The sequence below is a fragment of the Hippoglossus stenolepis genome, chromosome 10, assembly GCF_022539355.2.
Source record: "Hippoglossus stenolepis isolate QCI-W04-F060 chromosome 10, HSTE1.2, whole genome shotgun sequence".
Taxonomy (NCBI): domain Eukaryota; kingdom Metazoa; phylum Chordata; class Actinopteri; order Pleuronectiformes; family Pleuronectidae; genus Hippoglossus; species Hippoglossus stenolepis.
In genome coordinates, this window is record NC_061492.1 from 19,336,908 (window position 1) to 19,358,753 (window position 21,846).

At 41.5% G+C, this 21,846-nt stretch overlaps 1 protein-coding gene across 1 annotated transcript; it reads left to right on the plus strand.

The window, feature by feature from the left end:
• The first annotated feature begins 641 nt into the window (after positions 1-641).
• Positions 642-21,020, plus strand: si:dkey-16j16.4. The gene is made up of 5 exons (XM_035167247.2): positions 642-1,265; positions 8,862-8,943; positions 9,131-9,645; positions 14,425-14,478; positions 19,553-21,020. The coding sequence occupies exons 1-5, from the start codon at positions 1,197-1,199 to the stop codon at positions 19,676-19,678; spliced, it is 846 nt and encodes a 281-aa protein (XP_035023138.1). The 5' UTR covers positions 642-1,196; the 3' UTR covers positions 19,679-21,020.
• The last annotated feature ends 826 nt before the right edge of the window (positions 21,021-21,846 follow it).

The window sequence follows — 21,846 nt, forward strand, 5'->3', positions numbered from 1 at the left end:
GCACTTCATAATAAATACTTAATAAACGCTGTGCATTCATAAACACTTAAAATGTACTAATAGCGTTTATAGTGTGTTATAAACATGTATTAAATGTTTAAATGGCGCCTCACAGCTTACACAGACAGACAGATCGATGGATAGACAGACAGATTTCGACCATAAGAAAATAACTACAAAGGAACAATTTATATAAAGGCCTGTGCTGATATTTATACACATACACACCAATAAAGAAATCTCCAATAAAATAATTACTGTATATATCACTAGTTACTTACTAACAGTCAGTAGTGGGAGATGGTTGATCACAGCACACATATAAACACAGCTGTGTGTGCCAATGTATATGAATCTATCATTATTATTATTATGAGTACTATAATTATAATAATTATTATTATAATATTTTTTATTGCAGTTAGTAGTGGAAGCTGAGCAGACATATGGACACAGCTGTGTATATAAATGATGATGCAGTAGTAAAAGAGGAAGTAAACAGAGAAGATACTGTGTCAGTCCCCCCCCCAACGAGGGGGAGAGAGAGAGAGAGAGAGAGAGAGAGAGAGAGAGAGAGAGAGAGAGAGAGAGAGAGAGAGAGAGTGACATCACTGCGCGCCGAAGCCAATCGGAGCGCAGGACGCTCAGGCTGGCGTGTGTCCGTGTGGCTGGCGTGTGCAGTCGGTTGTGTGAATGCGTGTGAGTGTGCGTGTGTGTGAGTGTCTGAATGCGGGCGGCTTCACATTATCATTATTATCCTTATTATTATTGTTATCATTATTGTTGTTGTTGTCATGAAGTGTCCACTGGTGGCCAGTGGATGAAGCGGTGCAGCTGAGCGGTGAGTGGCAACGAGGAGGAAAAAAAACACACTTGGGACTTTTTTTCCACAACAAATGAAGTGGAGAACAACACATTTTTTCACGCATACAGCCGCTGACAACAACAACATCTGCGCAGTTGCTCCGCTGTATCATGCGTCTCCCCCCTGCTAACTCCGAGCTACAAGTCCGCAGCTGCTCCACGTCGCTTCTATTCCGTTGTTGTTTGTGTGTCAGCTCGGAGTGAAGCGGTACTACCCGTGTGCCTTCCTCCCGAACGTGAGGAGTCGCTCATGTTGTGGCTCGCCGACGTGCCACCGACTCTCCGTGGTCGAACAACCCCGCAATAAGCCATAAGCTAGTCAGAGTAGAAACATGCTAAAGACGCTGACGAAGAAGCTGAGGAGACATTCACTCAATGAGATTCATCCTTTCCAGCTGAAGGTACGTGTCCCCGAGTTCATCACCATAATTCACACACTGTCTCTGCCTCTGTTTACAGCTTCTAGTTGACTCCAGGGGCTTTGGAACAGAAGGTAGCTTCTCTCGCTGCTTACTTATTAGCTTTACTTTTTGTCTTGTGACTCCATTCGTGGGCCAGCTCAAACACTGGGAGCTGCCAGTTTGTAACCTCGCATGAACAGGGTTACAGTGAGTTCATTGACACCCTCCCTCTTTCTCTTTCTCTTTCTCACGCACTCTTTTAAAAGACAGGACACGCGCACAGTGCACGCCCTCAGCCTGCGTGTGTGTTCCCATATTAAAGCATGTGTTTGTTTGGAGGTGTTTTCTCCTCAAACCCCTTCATTACCATGTTAGAAGGAATTCACTCTGCAGGGCCGAGACAGATGTTTAGGGGAAAAGAGGAAAAAGTCCACATTGCTGTACAAACATGTGGCATGTCAACAAACTCTCCCACTATCACATGGACACACTACCTTGACTTACACACTTTATCTTCTTTTCTCACTTTTTTTTTTTTCACTGTCCTTTCTCATGAAAGTTGTAAATATCATTTCTCTCACACATGCCATCTACTGCACATCTGACCATCCTGGGAGAGCAACTCTTCACTTTTGTCTCTCTCTGAGGTTTCAACGTTCCCCCCCCCTCAGTTAAAAGCTGGGATGGAAATCGCAGTGTAACTCAAGATACGATATGATACACAATACATGGTCCATGATAATGGAAAGAAAAAACTGTGATAATCAATATATTGCAATACAATCATATAACGGTACATTTGTCTAGCTGAAGAATACAAAATTCCCCTGAAGAGGTAAAGTGGAGGATTTATGTATTTATTCATAGAATCATCATCACAATACATTAAATAATGTACTAAAGTGAATAAAGTCTTATCTTAGTGCCTCTTTAGTCTTCAACAAACACACTGTAACTAGTCCATGTCCACATGTGCCAACTTTCTAAAAACTACTTATTAGCGCATGAATATTGATAATCATATTTCATAAGTCAGGACGAAGATGTATTGCTGTGTCAATATTTTTCCCCACCCCTATTTAAAAGTTTTTTACGGGCTAAGTTCCACCTTGTTAAGCCCTATTAGGCAAATAGTGATTCGTGACTATGGGCTATACAAATAAAGTTTGATTGATTGATACGCTGCAGCTCAGATGATAAAGTACTTCTAGAGAAAATGCACATCAGTAAACTAAAAGTGAAGTTTCACAAAACAAACACTTGAGTAACCTCACTGATGAGCTGTAATCGTCTCAACAACCACATCTTTACGCCCCAGTTTTACACAACAGCGTCCATGCAAGTGCTCATCAATCGTCACCGCCTGCCCAGTTTGCATAATGCCTCTCTTTTTTTGGTGAGTAGAAGGGTGAATTGTATCCTGCATGGGTCACTAACTTTCTCCGTCCAAAACACTGTTGTGCGTCAACGAATTGCATAGTCGCATGGCAGCCATTTTGTGCCAAAGCGCTGCGGTTCAAAGGCCTGGCCGCGGACACAAGGGGAAAGTGTGCCATCCCCATTGTCTGTCTTTGTTTGTGTTTGTTGCTCTGCTCCGTTGAAGGATTCTCTCTGCTGAAAGTGGTTAGTGTGATGTGGAAAAGTGAACAGTGGGTCGCGGATCTGGTGCCTACAGCCTACCCTTAGCACAAGAGCTCTTTAGGCTACGTGTCAAACTGATACAAAGGCTTGATACAAAGGAATTCCCATTGTAAACTATTCTAATTCTTGTTTCTGCATATTTTAATTTCAGCTATCACTTAAAGTGCTCAAAAGCTGGACTGATGCGAACGTTTAAACCAGCATGAACAGTTGAGGTCAATGAGCAGACTGAAAAATACGTTGTTTTTAATGCTTATTTGATGCTACGAAAAGCAAGTGCAATGTCATGATTGACAGCTGAGGCTGACTCGAGAGTGAGTTGGGCAGGTGCATGTGAAACTGTTGCTCACAGACACTAGCACGAATCGGCAGTGCCCGTATCAGGGGATATTTTGGCTTCATTTCGGTTCTCTAGGAGGAAATGGAGACGTGTTGTTCATCTTATTATCAGTCAGTGGTTGAAGTAGTGCTGAACTCTTGCATTAAGAAAGTTTATTATTGTTTTAAAGCTATAGTGGGACGCTTGGTTAGGGGGACTGTTGAATGTTCATTTAATCTCTTATTCTATTTTCAAAGTTTTGGTGGTCATTCATATCAATAACAATAGCACTAGACTCACAATACTGCCCACCAGGAACATTACAACATCACTGAAGAAGCCTTCAGTCTCCATTGACCTCTCAATGCCAAAGCATTATCAAAACTCTTTAATAACGGTGAGTACAAGGTAATTATTACTGAGAAAGTGAAGGGCAAGGTTACAAATATATGACAGTATTTGTAATAAAGCAAAACTATGCATTAAAAAGGCACGTCACTGATTTAGTGTTGCCTTTTATGGCCTTACTCATACTGAACTTTTCAGGCCAGTGCTGATATTGACACTAATTGATTGAATGATACTGATATATCAGCTAAAAGTAACTTTGAAAAAAATCTGAAACACAGCAAGATTAGAGCAGCCTGGTGTGAGCCTTGTTTCAGTCCACATTTCCTTTGTGGCTAATTATTGACATTCTATCTTTTGATTAAAGTTGAATTGAGATGGTTCAGTTTCTGGTCCTGTTTTGAGTTAGTTTCAGAGTTTTGAGTAGGCGGGGTGCAGCAGTGGTCACTGGCTGACTGGGGGCTGAATGACAGGACAGTAGAGAAGGGACTAAAGGCCTCTTTGGCCCTGTTACGGTCGCTGTTACAGTTCCTTTCCCAGGAGCTTACACTAATCAAGATTACTTTGCTCCGCTACAGGGAAGATTCACTGGAGTGTGAGTGAAAGTGAATCAACCACCTCTGACCCTGTGCTGTGTGTTTTTATGAGCCAAGGGGAACGGAGTGTGTCAGTGTCCGTGTCTGTGAGTGGAAGGACAGAGCAAAGCTGATATGTGTGTGTGAACTGGGTGGTGTGTGTGTACGCTGTGACATTGCCATTGATCCAGCTTAGCAAGCTGCTCAGCATTGCAAGGGACTGACAAGGATTTCATTCAACTGTTGTTGACACACAAACACACAACTCTTTGTCCGTCTTTGCATGTTTGCACAAAAGCAGTTTTTATTCCTCAGAGTTTCATGGAGTCTCACTTTCACTTTGCTTATGTGTCTCAGCTGTCTGAATAATATAATATAGTCTGTAATTACTTACCCTGAAAGAAGCTGACATAGTTCTATAATATAAACTGATAAATGATTGTCTAAAAATTGTAAGGCTGTGATGTAAACTGTCTGAATTATAACAATTGTCATGGAATTTGTCTCCGTAAAACACATGTTATGAGAATTAGCTCTAAAAAGTTGTCATGCACAGCATGTCCAATCACCAAATATTCTCGAATGCATGTAGACTTGTGCAAATCCATTTGGAAATGCAGCATGTATTGTATTGCACAATAAAGTTTTAAAGATTATAAACATGATAATACCATTTTTCAGTTAGAGGTCAGACTTACTGCAAAACATCTGTTTTGTGAGAAAAAAAAGTGAGAAAAAAAGTTGGAAAAAGTTTTTCTCAGACGACCTGCAGGCCTATCATGCTAGTGTCATTGCTGCTATCATACCAAATCCTTACCTCAAACATAGGTGGAATATATTTAATGCAAAGCAGGTGTTGAGCCAAATGTAGCTGAATAAGTTGATGAAAAGCACAATTTGCTAAGAGATAGTATTTGAAGTAACTGCAGAAACTACTAGTTTTTCAAGCTATTCCAGAGTTATGGCTAGTAAGCTAATGTGGAAGAATCACCTCTTGTCTTAATCTTAACAAATCTCCTTCAACATGGTTTGGTTTCACTATGAATGTGATTCCTATGACTAATACACACATGTGGAAAGGTGTACCTGTGGCTACATCCACACTTACACATTTAAGTTTTAAAACACATCACGGTTGTATTGTTAACGCCTGCCACCCACAAGGGTAATAAACAATATCAATGATTATTGCAGTATAATTTTTCAATATAATATACATTTGAATGTATTTCAATATAATGCTTATGCAAGCACAGTGAGGAGGTGGAACACATACTTGTTGCTGTTCAGCCAGTTTTATTGTCATCAGTAAGCAACTTCCAAAGTAAGACAAACTGCTTCCTGTTAACACCGGCAGGGACTTGCCAAGTGTACATGAATGGTCATGTGATATGCGTTTTTCAGGTGTGTTAGTATAGACAGGGATTGATACTGATATGGACCAAAAGATGCTCGTGTGGATGGAGATTTTTTTTTGCTTTAAAATGCAGTTTTATAACAAAAACCTATTTGTATGGATGCAGCCTGTGGGCGGTTCTGATTGAACTTCTGAATGGGCTGTTTCTGTGATTCATGTAGCCTACACGTTGTGTACTTTTTGTCTTGTAGCATGAATATGTTGTTTGTACAACTTGTATTCAAGCACTTGTGGATACATTTACGGAGGTACTTTTTGTGAGACATCTGCATAGATCTGCCAGTATTACCCAACATTTTGTTTTCATACATTTCACTTATGCTGTAATGATCAAGCTTTGGAGCAGCAGAAAAAAAAAACACATTGCTGTTTTGTACTTTGTACATCGAAGGCCAAACTGTGGTTTCACCACATCCACAGCTTCGGTGTTTTATAGCCAACTTTTTTTTTTTTTTATCAACACTGTACAACTGGGGTTGTGCTGCTCTTTATGTGAAACTGACACTTCTGGAGAGGGAGTATCGATGCTTGGCTGCAAGGATTATAATATGAGGCGGCCTATCCAGGTTGCAGTGGTGCAATCCAGGCTTAACCACAGCATTATACAAGTGATGCAAATAGAACAAACTCAAGAAGACAAGAAACAAAGTAACAAGTTTTATAAGATTTTTATCCAAAGCATCAAACTAAATTAAAGTTTCTCACAAAGGCTAGCTCCTAAACCAGTCTGTAATTTAATGATAATACACACACGACAAGTGAACTACTAGTGAACACAACAAATTATGTGCAGCAGTCTAGCTTGTGATTTGATTTACTTTTCACCATTAGTATTTTTTGTACAAAGTCAAATTTCACTTAAGTGTTCATTTAGCACAATGTTTTAGGTAGAGTATGATGATGAAAATCTAATTTTTCTTTTCTCTTAGGAAAGCCCTTCCATCCTGTCCAACTCTAAACTGAATGTCAGTTAGGCTGAGTCCTGTTTTTGTTGTAGCAGGATGAACCAAAAGCAATAACCATAGCAAATATGGTGCACAAAAAACAAATGGAAAAAAACATTTCTTGTTCTCTCTGATGTCACGACATCCCTCAACTGTTTAAAAATAACACCAATGCCTAACTTCCTGTCTGAAACAGAACTGGGAGTGAAATTTATTCAAATACTTGAACATATAACTTGTTTTTGCATTTTACTCCAGGATAAGGTCTGCATGTTTGGATTTTTTTACAACCTGTTGTTGTGTACTTGCTTTGCATTAGTAGTAAATATCTCAGATATTTTCTCAGCTATTCAAATGGTGTTTAGTGTCACAGTGATAACAGTGTCTGTGTGCCAGTGAAGTAAGGAAGTCACTGAAAGTAACACAAATGTTATGTGTTTTACATGCGTGTGTGTCTGAGTCATGCTGCTATTACAGCCTTTTGTGACACATGAACAAGTATTTTGTTGTAGGACATCAGTCCACATCCTAGAAGTGAGCTGTATGTGCTACAGAACATGTCTGTTGTGTCCAGACCCATCAACAACGATTTCTGAGGAAGCCCCCGAGGGGACGGAAAGGCCGAATCGTTACTGTCAGCTTATATCTTCCTCTTGTTTCACAGAGAATGATTGCTCTGTGGAGAGGCATCAGACTTCCAGCCCATAAGAAGTTAATGCTGCCAATTCTGACTGGGCTCTATCTTACACCCGGTGCCAAGCACGACGCAAGTGTTAGCTAGTTTCAGACAAACCCAGTTGTCACTTTTCCTGTCAAAGGGATTTGGAGGTGGCACCCTGATTGGTTTATTGCGTGTTACACCCACAACAGTCGTGATTATTTAAGAGACTAAGTACAACCTTTTTGAACCTAGCATGAGGGGATCTGGACACACCCTGTTTGCTTCATGTGCCACATGCTCAGATCATTAAAGACCTCCAACTCCTTTTCTCGTCTCGTCTTGCACTGAATTTGTGTCTCTGCTGAGTACAATCTGGATACAAAGTTTATGAACCACCAGCGTCACTTCATTCCTCGTATCCTGCAGCAGGAGCTTTTTATAGTTTTTCAGTTGTTTCATGGATGCTGCCCAACAATAATTCACTGGAGTGTACAGTGCAAGGTCTGAGTCAGCCAAAATACATTTCCTTCTTCCCACAGTTATTCCTCAGTGTCATTTTCTTAAGGAGTTCATGAAGTGATGCATCGGAAGAGTCAAGGTTTTGGGCCGTTCATTGAGAATCTGTCCCACAACTCGTGTTCAGCTGAAAAGCAAATACCACTTCATATGATTCCTTTAAAATATGAAATATAAGTTGATAGGAAAAGTGTTTATGTATCTAACATTGTGACAGTTGGTATTGAACAGGTGAAAAGGGGAGGATACAGCTACAGTATGTGGTGTAGACATCTGGTTTTTATTTCACCAAAATTATATATATTGTTGAAGAGTGTGTGAAACTGTAGGTGGAATTCCCAGTCAGTTTGAATTGAACACTGTCTGTCCGTGCTGGGCTTTTCAGGCCTTGGCTCCTCTCTCCCTCTTCTTTTTGGAGAGCGTCAGAAAGAAGAGACGTGTGTGTGTGTGTGTGTGTGTGTGTGTGTGTGTGTGTGTGTGTGTGTGTGTGTGTGTGTGTGTGTGTGTGTGTGTGTGTGTGTGTGTGTGTGTGTGTGTGTGTGTGTGTGTGTGTGTGTGTGTGTGTGTCTATTAGAAAGGGAGAACACTGTATGTTTGTGTGGCTGTGGGTGTGTGTACAAGCATACACACACACACGCACACAAGGACAGATGGCAGCTGCTCAGCGAGGCCTCGCAGTAGTAATTACCGAGTGTGAGGCGCATTACTTAACTCTTAGCGTTGGAGTCTGCAGGGTATCTGTATTGTTTCTACTGATGTAGACGGGGAATTGATTTTAGGTCGGTTTAGTTTGTGAGAGAAAAAAACAAGTGTCTGCAGTTAGTCAACGCTACAACTTTGTGTCTGAGCCTCTCACACAGTTCATAGTTTGTTTTTACAAAGTACTAAGACATTGCACCTGACTCAGAATGAAGAATTCGTTCACCCTATTTTTCACTGCATCACTGCAACTTTTAGGTTTTTGCTTTTTGTTTTGAGTATTTAAATTCTGAAGCTCTGTAGACCGGATGTTGTAATACTTTATTGATTCAGTGAAACTGAAAACAGAATTCAAAATATATCCAAATCGAATTTTTACTTTTTTGTGAGAGATGTCTACCACAGTAGATTTTGTGAGGGACAGTCATTTCTACATGGCGTATTGGACCTACATTATACCCTCAATCCTTTTCCAGATTTCTTACCATGGCAGTGGAGAGGGAGTGGAGAGTGATGACTCAGAGGGGGAGAACCAGGAACTGGCACAGATTGACAGAGGTATGTGTTCTCTGCCAAACTATTTACTTTCGTTTATAGATAGATGGTGATCTTCTCCATCATTACGTATTATCACAGATTATAATGATTCAAGTCAACAGATAATTAGCTTGTAGATAAGAACGTTTTAACTCGTTTGCACCCACATCTCCACCTTATGCCATTTCCTGTTCATTGACTCCTCTAGAGAGACGGAGAAATTGTGCCCTGACCCCTTTGGCCACCAGCCAGCAGCACAACCAGGGTCCCCTCTCTCCAGCCCGGTTACGGCGCCTCCGCCTCCTTCTAGATGCCAATCTGGATCGTCACTCTTCAGAAGAAGAGCTGGAGCGAATCAGCTGCGTCGACAACAGGAAGTGGATGTCCTCTCTTCCCCAGCGCCACAGTGATCACCACAGCAGTGCCTCCAGCGATGAGGAGGTGCGGGACCTCTGTGGCTGTGGGTCCCCGGCTGCCTCTGCAAGGCCGCTGGTCGAGCCAGGAGCTTGTCTGGCTGCCTCCTCCAGTCCCGTGCTCTTCAGCTCCAGCCCACCACGTAGTCTCAAGCCACCGCCCATGCGCTTTCAGCTGCAGGTGGTTCAGCCTGTGGCACGGCCCATTATCTTGACCCACTTTGACCAGGCAGCACCTTACAGAAAATATCGGCACAGCTATGGCGGCGAACCAGGGAGACCCAGTCTGGACCTGGAGAAAATGCAACAGGTTTGTGGTCCAAGTTATAGTTACATGTCTCATAATGCTTCTTTCAATGACATTAAACTAATAGAGATCATAATAATAACTATACATTAATCATGATAATCTTTAAATCGTTTATATCCGTTCAACACTTCAGGCTCAGAGAAGTGTGTAGGGGCTGCTACTCTACATCAGTAACATTATTAACTTAACAACATGACAATGTTAGAGAATCTGTTCAGGTGCTTTATCCGAAATTGCTACACTGTAAAACCTAAAGCAAAACTTGCATGTATGTGAAAATGTATATTTAAAATTGTCTTATTATTATCAAAATACTATTACACTCATTACGTAATGAGCTTATTACTATTGCTTTCATGTGTAAGTAGCATTTTTATGTTGTAGCTGTTCAAGATGGAGCAAATTAAAAAATGTACTGTACATCAGATACTGTTGGGTAGTTCAATCTATTCCAATGCATTACATTTCATAGGCTAACGTAGATTTGAATACAAAAAAAATCTTAATTTGAGTCACTATAGCAGTCAAATGAAATAATGAGATTAAAATTAGGAACAAAACCTTTACCAAACCAAACTGTAGTGGAGTAGAAAGTAGCATAAAACCACATCAAATACAATTATTAAAGTAAAGTACAAGAATCTCAAGTTTGTACTGAAGTTAAGTACTAGGTGCTGTACATCGTTACCATACTTACGATATTAAAATGTAGTGAAGTTCTCAGAGCACGTAGTACCTGATGCATCATTATCAGTGTAATTGTGACACTAATTGTCTCTTAGATAACCTGGACTAATTATCTTTGTTATTCTCAATAGGACCTTTAGCATGGAGAGCACCTTAATGAAGTAACACTGTGCACTTTGCCACTCCTCAGTGTGTTTGTTGAGAACTGCTGATTTTGTATTTTGTATTTTGATTCACTACCTGACAAGGTGGTGTGACGTCTTCCTGTCAGCCAGATTTATTTTCTGTACCCAAATAATTGAAAACTTTTGTATGATGCCTTTTTAATGTTGAAAAAACATTTCACCAGTGCTTGAAGTGAACTTCATAGTGATAACAATACAGCCTGCCTGCGTAGCAATAAGTACCTTCCACTTAACAGCACCAAACAGCAGATGAGTCTTGTACTGCTCTCCTGAACAGCTCACACTGCGATATTGGGCCGAGGAGTAGGTCCAAAAATACAATGATGTCCCTGCAGACTACCCTCCATACACACACACACACACACACACACACACAAATGTGCACACTCACACAAGCAAACAAAGTCTTCCCTTTCCATAGCCGGACGCTCGCCACCACGGTGGTCTGGCTGGAGTGGGATGAAGGAGATGGAGGCACGGACGGCAGATGTCCGCCCTCGTTTCTCACAAAGGCTAGCGAGCGAGGGGAAATGATGGAGGGGTGGAGGCAGAAGGGGAGGATTAAACAAACAACAGAAAAACGTCAGCCGCTAATGAGTCATGGAGAAGCTGGTCCACTAATTATTAAAATCCAATAGACTTGTTGGCCCACACCGTGGATGGGAGAGGGTGTGTGTTTGTGTGCAGAGAGAGACACTGCAGGTTTCAGGGGTCCATATGTCCATGGGGTTTTTAGAGGGAAAGAACAGATGATGAGAGACAGCGGGCAGCAACGAGAAGGGTGAAGAGAAAAAAAGATGAAGAGAGAGAGTGTGTGTGTGTGTGTGTGTCAGTGCGCATGCAAGATTGGGGGGTCATGTGTCTATCATCCTGTCTTTTTGTGTCTGCTTGTGTTCATCCTCCTCTGTGAGTTTGTCGCTCCATGTGTGTGTGTGTGTATGTGTGTGTAAGTATAGGCACACTCAGTCAAGTGGAATGGGAGGTGCTGCAGGGAATACAATAGGGGGCCTACAAAGGTAGCTCACAGACACAGCCTCAGTCTCCCTTTAACCCCTTAACTGGACAACTTCCAAAGTCTGCCTCAATTTACACACCATGTGATTTCTTTTACAGATGCCTTTCTTGAGTTTAGCCCGAAGAAAGAAAGAAAGTATGAGTAAAATAACATTTAAAAGGTATTAAAACGAGGAGGAGTCTGTGTGATTTATGTAGAAAGTATAGGAGCCGTTCAGGACTGCAATCAACGATGGGTGGTTTCCATGCTGTGCTCCTACAAATTTCAGACTACACACTGCTACTCTTATAATTTATTAATACTTGAACCCATATGAGAAGTTTGGCGTTATTTTATTTTATCATAGGTGTCATAATTGTAGACGTATTCTTGATATTCAACTATTAAATCAAATGTTGTATTAAAAAACTAGTATAAAATACTTTGTAAAATGGAGAGTCCAGACCCCCTTAATGGACACCTCTGATCCAGGACTTTTAAGGCCTTCCTGCCTCAGTGCGAGCAGCATGAGCTGCCACCTTTAAATGTACATTTATCTATCTCATAATTTACTTAAAGGCAGGGTCAAAGGGTTATCGGGTAGATTTCTGTTAATCCATGATAATCCCTCACGCATGCTAATCCATGACCAATTGCTCAGACGTGGCTCTGCCATTGTTGGTTATCCTAAAGGAACAACTGTGTGTGGAAGACACTGGTCTTCTGAGAAACGTGTTGGACCTTTGCTCCAAATAGTTCAACTTTTTAGAGGCAAAGAAATACACACTTGTCGATCAACCGGCCACAGCAGTGTTTTGACATGTAGCCATTTTGCTACTTTACCTTACTTTCAATCCTCATTTCCTTAGCACAACATTTTTTTCCCCCATCCATTATTTCTATTTCCCAATATTCATTTCATTATATCATGAAAATCAGCTGGTGGAGATGTAAAACTAAATCACGATCCCTGTGCTTAGTTTCTGCGCATTTCATGTTTTTTTGTGACAGTTTTATAGGTTTTATAGTAATGCCTTTAGAAGTGCAGATTAAAAAACAGTTGTTTTGATGTTTCAAGTGTAAGCTCCATCATTTTGAGATAACTGTAAATATCAAGACATAAACACATTGGTTACATTTCAGCTTTGAAGGATGAGCCAAAGACACTTTTTTTTAATATACAAAGATTTATAAATAAGTAACACAGGTCATACTACGCTGTAAAACAATCATATAGTCAAACTAAAAAAGAAACAAAATCTTAAAAAAAAAAAAACAAGATATATTTTTATTCTACCAACAACACAAACAGGCAGCCAAAACAGTCTGCTAGTTGTCAAGTCACGACCTGATGTGATGGCCGTGTGTGTGTCTGCGTATGTGTGCGTGTCTGTGTATGTGTGTAGGTAAAGAAGAGAGTGGTGTGGGTTGGTGGTAAATAACAACAGAACAGATGAAATCAGAGCAGGACAAAAGCATCAATCAGTCGCAGGGAAAACTGTCGAAAACAAGTTATTTAGACTTTATTTTTGACGCCATCACTTAAGTAAAGTCAAACCTGAGTCATTTAATCACACACAGTGTTAAAAAATTACCTTTGTTGGCTTTTTTATTTTGAGCAGCTGAATTAAACAAAGTGCAAATTTCCGTTTTGAATTCACACACAGCAGCTTGCGTCCAAACGGACTGTGGTCCCATTGATTATAAAAAAAGATAGGAGCCGGCAGGAGGTGAGCATGAGGGCAAGTGCACACCAGCTCTCTCCCCACATCACAACAGCAGGAGTCTTGTGTTTCCATTCTTTCCCTGCGCTCCCTTCCCCCTAAGAAGCTACCTCCCCGGCCCGAGACAATTCGATGATTGTGTGGTCCCTCCACCCCCACTGTGTTTTTGAGAACAGTGGAGCTGCGTGGACATGGAGCAGAGTGGGAGACAGGATATTGCATAAGCTTCGTTGACCGACTGTTTGGTTTAGTGAGACAGCTGGATTTGCCTCACTTCTTTCACCCCCCCGATCACACGTTAATTGACTACCGGTGTTAACTTCAAGTCTCATCATTCAGTCTGTGTTTTAATGTTCAAATAATGGATGTGAAATGCTTGGAGTTTAGTTATGTGCTAAATCAACATTCTGCTGTTTGTTGAGCTGTGTACGTGTCAGTCACACTTTGTTTTACAGTGCGCTAATGAGACATAATAACCTGCACTTTATATGAAATTACACAAAACTTTATTAGACAACAAACACAGTTTACTCTGTTAAGACGCAACAACCTGTACTTCATATCAAATTACATAAAAGGAGAAATAACCTCATATGAGATAAAAATCAACTATAAGACACTTTCTACTAATTAATGCTGTAATTAGTAGTACTCATAATAGTCAGACAAAACACTGAGACCTCAGAGGACAATGTATTTATTTGGCTGTGAACATAGTTCCACTTTCTTACAGGTCCATTTGTTGCTTATTCAAAAGAAAAACTGCCAGACATAACTCCACATCTGGCTGCTTCTTCACATGTCCCTCGTAGCCTTGATGTTCTCTGGAGTTTGTTGGTTTAGTCTACATGACCTAATATTACATGCTTACTCAAGGATCAACTCACGCACCAGTTGTTATTATGAGACCATTTAATGCTATGTTATCCAACCCCAGTAGCTACGGAGCAACATGAAGAACATATGATTTCTAGTTTTGTGTAATGCCATATTAAGTGTGGATTGTTATGTTTGAGTGCACTGTAAAATAAAGTGTGACCCAAATGTCTAAATTACACAAGCAAGTATCTTTTACATAGTTTTGTTTCCATTCATAAAGAGAAGCTGCTGCAGGAGTTTTACTCAGTGTTGAGAAAAAGGAAGTGAATTCCCCTCCATAGCTGTCACTGTACATTCTTGTTCTCCACAGAAAATGCTGCTGAAAAAGAATTGCGGAGGGAAAACGAGGACCATAAAGATTCGGGTGAGTTAGTTTTCCTCTGTCGTGTTTTGTCATGATGAATGTTAACAGTTTATGATACGTTTAAACCCAGTTGTGATGAATGGTTTTATACATGTGGTATTAATAGAACACACACACACACACACACACACACACACACACACACACACACACACACACACACACACACGTGTCTCCATATCTTCAGAGGACATAACATTGACTTACATTCTAATACTCAAAAAATAAATATATGTAGGTATTGTTTTATCATGCTGCATTATTATATATGATTAATCACTCTAGATTTCCATCATTTTTAAATTAGAAACCCTTCTGGGGTTTTTTTTGTTAACTATTATTATCATTTAAATTATTTTTAAAGGTGCTGTTAACATTTGCAGGGTTTGTCTTATTTTACAGTTGGGGAAGAGTCCATGGGACCCTTAAGAAACAGAATATTAGGCTGGAACTCCCATTGTCCCACATGTGCTGTTTGTCCTTTTAAACCTTTTTAATTACACAAAAATATTTTTTTGTGATGGGCTTAGTAACTTGTTCAAGTTTTTACAAAGGAATTTATATGTATTTTTTAATAACCATGGTCCCCAGGTGTACGTGCCCCACATAGCACTCATAACGAGTGCTGCATTATAACTCAAACCTAACCCTAAACCCAACCTAACCTACTTAAAACCTGTCATAGGGATAGGGGGGGTTGAAATTTGATGATTTATGTTATGGGGACTTGCTTTTGTCCCCATAATGTGACTGTGTAAACAGATTCAGGTCCCCACAACATGTACACATACAATAATACCTGGACCACACACACACACCCACCCCCCACACACACAGCCTTTACAGACAGTCCAGATCAGGTTGTCCATTACAGCAGTGATAAGGTTGCAAGGTTGCCCAATGCCCACCCTGGCCAGTCTTGTTGCCAGAACCTTGATGTCCATCCAAGTGCATGCTGGGACAGCATCTGGCAACGGTGTTTGCTTTCATGCCTCAAGCCAAGCCTGACATGTCTAAAAAATCTGACAGATTCCTTTTGCAAAGCTTAACACTGTTTACTGCACTGATACTGAAAATAAAGAAACAAGGAGGCAAAACGTGCTCTTTCCTTCCTCAGGTTCGTTTGATCTCTTGATCTCACTCAACAGCCTTTAATAGCTCAGCTTTGCACTCGCACATTAGTGGTCTTAGAAGTGCACATTTACTTGCCTTAATGCTGCAGCTTTGTAAACAGAAAGGTATTTTCCGAAGATTGTGTCACTCTAATGTTCCTGTAAAGTGGTTTTCCCAGACACCATGTCCAATAATCATCCACCAACTTAGCGCTGCCACTGCATAAGGGTTGATCTTGTTTGTAGCGGGTAAAGGAAGGCGTGCTGGGGGAGCTGACTGGAACAAGCCTGGGCATCTTGGCACAGAGCAGGCAGCTCCAGAAGGACGCACAGTGTGGTGAGAAAAGTGACGTTATTATCACGTTGTGTGGGCTAGTGTCAATGGAGCCTCATCACACACTTGTTTGTGTTCACACACACACGTACATCAACCACAGCAGCAGCATTCAGGCTGCTCCAAATCCTCCATGTAGGTACGTGTTATCAGTGCAAACATGTACATAAAGTGATGATAATCGTTAAGTGTGTTTTCATGAAGAACAAGTGAGTGGAGTTGAGAGATGGAGCTGAGGAGGAGGAGGACGAGGAGGTGGAGTGTTGTGCGGTTCCCTTGTGGTGTATTTCTAGGGATGAAGTCATTTTCCATTTATAGCTTGGCTGGCTGCTATCGGTTTAGCTCCACTGATGCTGCTATTGCTCATTATCCTCAGTTCTCGCTGGTGTAGTTTGTAGTGTTATTGTCCCTGTCAGTGACGTCTGTGGGCATTGGGCACATTCCAGTTCATAGATTTTTCTTGAAGCGAGTACACAGTGAGGGTTTGGATTGATGAGCCATTTGGAGGCTTGTGTTCCATGTGCCACTCCACACCCATTCCTCCTTCTCTGTTACAACTTTTTTTCTGCTGTTACTGCTCTCCTTCTATCTCTGTTCCCCCTTTTATCTGCCAAACCTCCAGTTTCCTGGCCAGAATCCAGAGGAGACACTGGATCTGGATGGGGCCCCGGCTTTCAGACTGGATTCATGCATTCAAGCATGGGAGTTGTTAAGAAGGGTTGGGGAGGTCAACGATGGTGGCTGTGTTTGTGTTTTAAGGAGGAGGATGGTGGGGGGGAAGCAGTAGGAAGATATAGCTGTGGCGGCTGCTGCTACTGCTGCTGCTGCTGCTACTGCCACTGCTGCTGATGCTGCTGCTGAGGCCTTCCACCCTCTAGGGGTTGGAGGTGAATAGGAGAGTGGTGAGAGCTTCTCAGGTTGAGAGAGTGATGGCGTCTGGTTTCAGCCACCGCAAAGAATGGTTGGAGAGGAGGGCGAAGATTGATCGAGGTGAGGGAAATGGTGCAGGCAGATATGGAAAAAAAAGTGGAAGGGCAAAAAGGAAAACGGGCTGCATTCCACTTTGATTGAGGTAAACTACATGGCTTAGAATGTAACTGAAGGACAGTTGTGATCCTAGCATGAGAACAAACAGATGTTAAAGTAGTACTTTAACATCTGCAGAGAGGTAGATGAAAAGAATCCTCGTAGGTGTATTTTTTGTTACTTCTGGACACAGCCAGGCTGTTATACCTAGCTTTCAGTCTTTGCTCAGCTAAGCTGGTGATAGCTCCATATTCACTGCACAGACATTAGAGTGTTAGCAAGTCTCTCATCCAACACTGCAAGATGGATTATGAGATGATGGGCACAGACATGTAAAAGCAACCCTTTTACAAGCAAACATATTTAGTTCACAGTGGAGATGATGAGAAACTTTATACGACCGGCCTCACCACAAATATTACACCAAACACCACAGGGCCATAATGAAACAGGGTTAGGCTAGAAGAAGCATTCTATGCATACACTGCATTCATTTTATCCATATTTGTACACTCCCTCTGAGAGCTCACAGATATGGGTGAAACAATGACCCGCAGCAGTACCACCAGAAATGGTGGGGGGCAGTGTAGCCAGTAGTTCAAGCGAGATGACCATAAGACACAAGGAAGAAGGAGGAGACTTTGGGAGTTGGTACGGAACTACAGGCGCTGTAGATTCAATGTTACTGACATTACTTCACTTAGGCCCAGGCACAGCTGCCACTACATTATCACAACCTCCTCCACCGTTGCCATGTTTGTTGTTGTCAGAAACTCTCGACTCTGCGCTGCCCTCCAGTGGGTGGCCTTCTTAACAACCATGTCAACGTATAGGATGTAGGTATGTTGTATTTGAGCAGTGACTGACATCATTTGAAATGGATGGATATCTTTTCATATGTAAAGGCAGCGTCAAACAAACAAGTTACAACACAACTAAATATCCAGTCACACATGGTAGGAGCCGATTTTAAAGGATTTTCTGATCAGGGGCATAAAAAACCCTGTTTAGCAGATCCTGTTTGCTGTATGAGTCCTTTGACTTAGCAGTAAGAACGATTAGAAACAACGGCTCAGAAAGAGGCTCTCGTTCAGGGGATCCTGTGAACTCTTGGACCCCTGGACCTGTGCCTGGTAGGCCTGTTTTTTCAGACCAAATGATAAACAGGACACACTTAAAACTACATGCAATCTCCAGAGAGAGATATTTTTAACCTGGTGTTTTAACTCCTGTTTTCCAGCTGCTGCTTTTGATGTTTGCACAAACTTAGAGCAGTATACTTTTGGGAACCATACTTTGCGTGACCCTTTTGGGCCCTAGATGTCTGTCGTACTGCAGATGTGACCACAGAACAGCTCTGCGGGGACTGCTAATGTGGATAGGTAGCCATCCTGATGTACGACTCTCTCCCTGCAGTTGGACAGACTCGCAGTTACCATATGGAGAACATCTTAACTGCACTATAACTTGTTCTTGGGCTGCGGTTTGTTTTTTTCCCCCACGTGTCAGTTTTTTGCCTGTTTATATCAACATTGGTCGATAAAACAGTAGTGCTGGGAACAGTCGCTGTGTTGCTGTGGCTCAGCACCGAATCCCTGAAGATGTTGGCTGAAGTCATAGCAACACCTGTAGCCTCATATGCACGGTTAAGAGGCTTTTTTTTTACATGCACTCACTACAGTCACTTGGTACTTTTCCAGAGAGTGAATGTAATCAGTCAGTCACAGGGATGCATCTGTCTCAGTTGTCAAAGAGGCGTTTGGCTCTGAGAACCTACAGCTATCCATATAAACACACGTTCATTCCATGGGATCAGCTCATAATTGCAGTGACTCTGTCTCAGGGTCCTAATCTTTCTCAGTCCTCACAAACTACACTCCCCCTCAGCAGGCTCTGGAGAAAGTGCAGCCTCACTGCCAAATCCAACAAAGTAATTTCCTGTCGTTTCCTGTAGGGAGGAAAATGACCAGGGCTAATTTTAGACTTAGTGCTCGTACAGCTACAAGAAGAGAGTTTTCGCTAAGACAGCTCTATCGGGGGGAGGTGTGAAGCACACCTGCAGTGTGAAGAAAAAAACCTTCTCTCTTTCAAAAAAACTAAATATTCAGTTATTTTCCAGCAAGTGTCGGTCTGGTTTCCAGTGAACTTCCACTACGGAAATCATGATTTTTGTTTACAGCACATTGACAGTGGCGTCGGCCCTTGTCACTAAAAGCTCTTCATCTGCATTTTCTACGTGTATGGCACCACTTTTACATTGTGAGATATTTGTATTCTTTTTGTTTTTTCATTTTTTGCTTCTGTTGCATGTCAGAAACATCATCAACACGTTTTTACTGGCAGAAGAAACTCCTGAGAAGGTCTGGAGCCTCTCAATCGCACATTTGGGCTCTCACATATACAGAGTTCAGTGCATGTCTCTTAAAACAAATACATTTTAGTATGGATGTAGCCTTTTCCTAACTGAACAATATTTCCATAACTCAAGGACAGCAGGGAATCGAAACATCTTACATCCAGTGAAGCTCAAAAGCTGGATTAACCTAAACACCCACATCTGACAGATGCATGAACGACTCTCTGTCTCCTTCTCTGTCCTCAGAACCTGACGGGCACTCGTCCTCCGCCCAGGTACACCTACGACCCATCCATCTTCGCCTTTCGCTCCTTGAGCACAGTGCCCCCCTGCAGTCCCCTGACCCCGTGCGAGGATCCTCCATGCTCTTAAGGAAATGAATCCACTGGCAGATAATATCCCCCCACTCCCACTTCTCTTCATTCCCAGGCGGCTGCTTTCGTGTTGCTTCTGCAGCGAGACCAAGGAATGACCGTTTAATGACTGAACGACTGACCGCTAGAGACATTTGTTTGATGGTCGAACTATTGCACACTCAGGTAACGCCACCCTGTAAGCGCTGTCACTTTGATCTTTTGTTCTCCGTGTGAAATCAGCAGGAACATTTATGGAGGAAGAAAGAAAAAAATGGCCGCGACACAACATTTCTAAGGATTCTTCAGGTATTGTGAATGTACGGCTGTTCCTGAAAAGATCCTTTGATTGGATGGAGAACAACCGAGAAACAAATAATGGACCAGAGGTGGTACAGGGGCCCAAGGCCAACCATTGTGAGACTTGACTGTAGTTTTTGGGTTGGATGAATTTCAAGGGAAATAATGCATGTTAAGACAATCAAACGGTTCCAGGGTCTCTTCCTTCGATGTGATTACCCGACATCTTGTAAGGCTCTTGGTAACTTCATGTACTAAACATGGTGAGTCATCTGATATCGTGTTATTGTTGCAATGAACATAGACAGTGGTCACATTCGTCTGTCTGAAAAAAACAACTTCTTTGGATGTTTGAATATTGAATATGCAGGTCATGACGAGCTATAACAACCATGTATGACTGTAGCTGAATAGTAGACCTATTGACGATGTACGTTTCTTAATGAATTTGTCACTTTTTAGTCAAGCTCAGAGTTCAGTACTTATATCCTCTTTCCCTGCATGAATTCCACTGTTTTGCAGAAAGAGAGGTATATGGAAATAAGGAAGTATATGAGAATAGTTTGCTGCACATTTGGCAAGTGTAACTGGTGCTGTGTTCTGCATAGCCTACTTGTAGTATGCCATGTTGTTCCTTCCTAATGTTTTACCTCAGTACTTACTAGGTAGAAGAGGACCACTGGTGTATCTGAAGACATCCCAGTGTTTTGTAAAAAATCTCTCAATGCCTTGAAACACTTTCCCGTCGTACTGTTTGTACGAGGTATTTCTCAGCTCTTGAATTCAGCTCAATTGTTAAAAAACACAACGTCACCACTGTAACCAAGTTTCGCCGAAGTGAATGTAACATTGTGACATTGTTTCTGTCCACTGTTGCACAAAATGAATCAATAAATGCCCTGTGGCCTCTTGTTCAGGTGACTTTTATTTGTGATAAAAGCACACTTGTCACACAAAAAAGTGAAAACCTGAATAAATAAGTGAAAGAATATAGTGTAACTGCTTCATAATATAATTGAAAACACTTTGTTTAAGAACAATAAAGCTTTTCTTACAGCTCATGGTTTGCCCTTTCTTAGAATTTATGTGTGATTACCTCAGCCGAGGGACATGTGTTTTCACCCCCGTCCATTTGATTATTGGTTTGTTTGTTTGTCAGCAGAATTACTTGGAAGGATGGGACAAAGTCCAAGAGAGAACCCATTCAGTTCAAAACACTTAAAACAGCAGCTTTAAAATATTTGTGATGGTTCAGTGACATGGAATAGGGGGAATGGTGTTTTTACCTGATGTAACTTTGGTGAGTGGATACCATTTCCTGTGAGAAGTGTAACAACAAGTTCAAGAGTAATTCTGAACTGTAGATGAGCTGAAAAATAGTCATTAAAAACCACCGTTTATCTCAAGTGTTCAGCAGGGAAACTGTTAAAGTACAAAGAATTCTAAACAGAGTTTGGTGTCTTTGTTACAGGGTAATAGGCACCATTCAGTTGTTTCAGTTCAGGGAGTGGGAGGAACCAGTCAGAGCTCCAGTCAACACATAGATGCAACTGTTGTTTTCTGGTCATACAAAAAAAAATATATAACTGCTCGGACACAGCTCAAGGGAATTAATCACCATGTGTGTCTATAGAGGGCGCTGTAATCCAGTAAAAGTTACATACTGTCACTTTAACTTTGCAAAAGGGGTGTTAGCCTTGGCAGAGGTATGGGGTCTTCAATCGCCCTTCTAGTTTCAAAACATCCTTATACAGGAAGCGAATCGCACATCAGTCACTGAACCTTAAAAACCGAAAACCTTTATTTTTACATTAGGACTGCATAAAACGACTGTACAATATAAAATGTTAACTTTGTAAAACTTATTAAGGTAATAACAGGAAAACT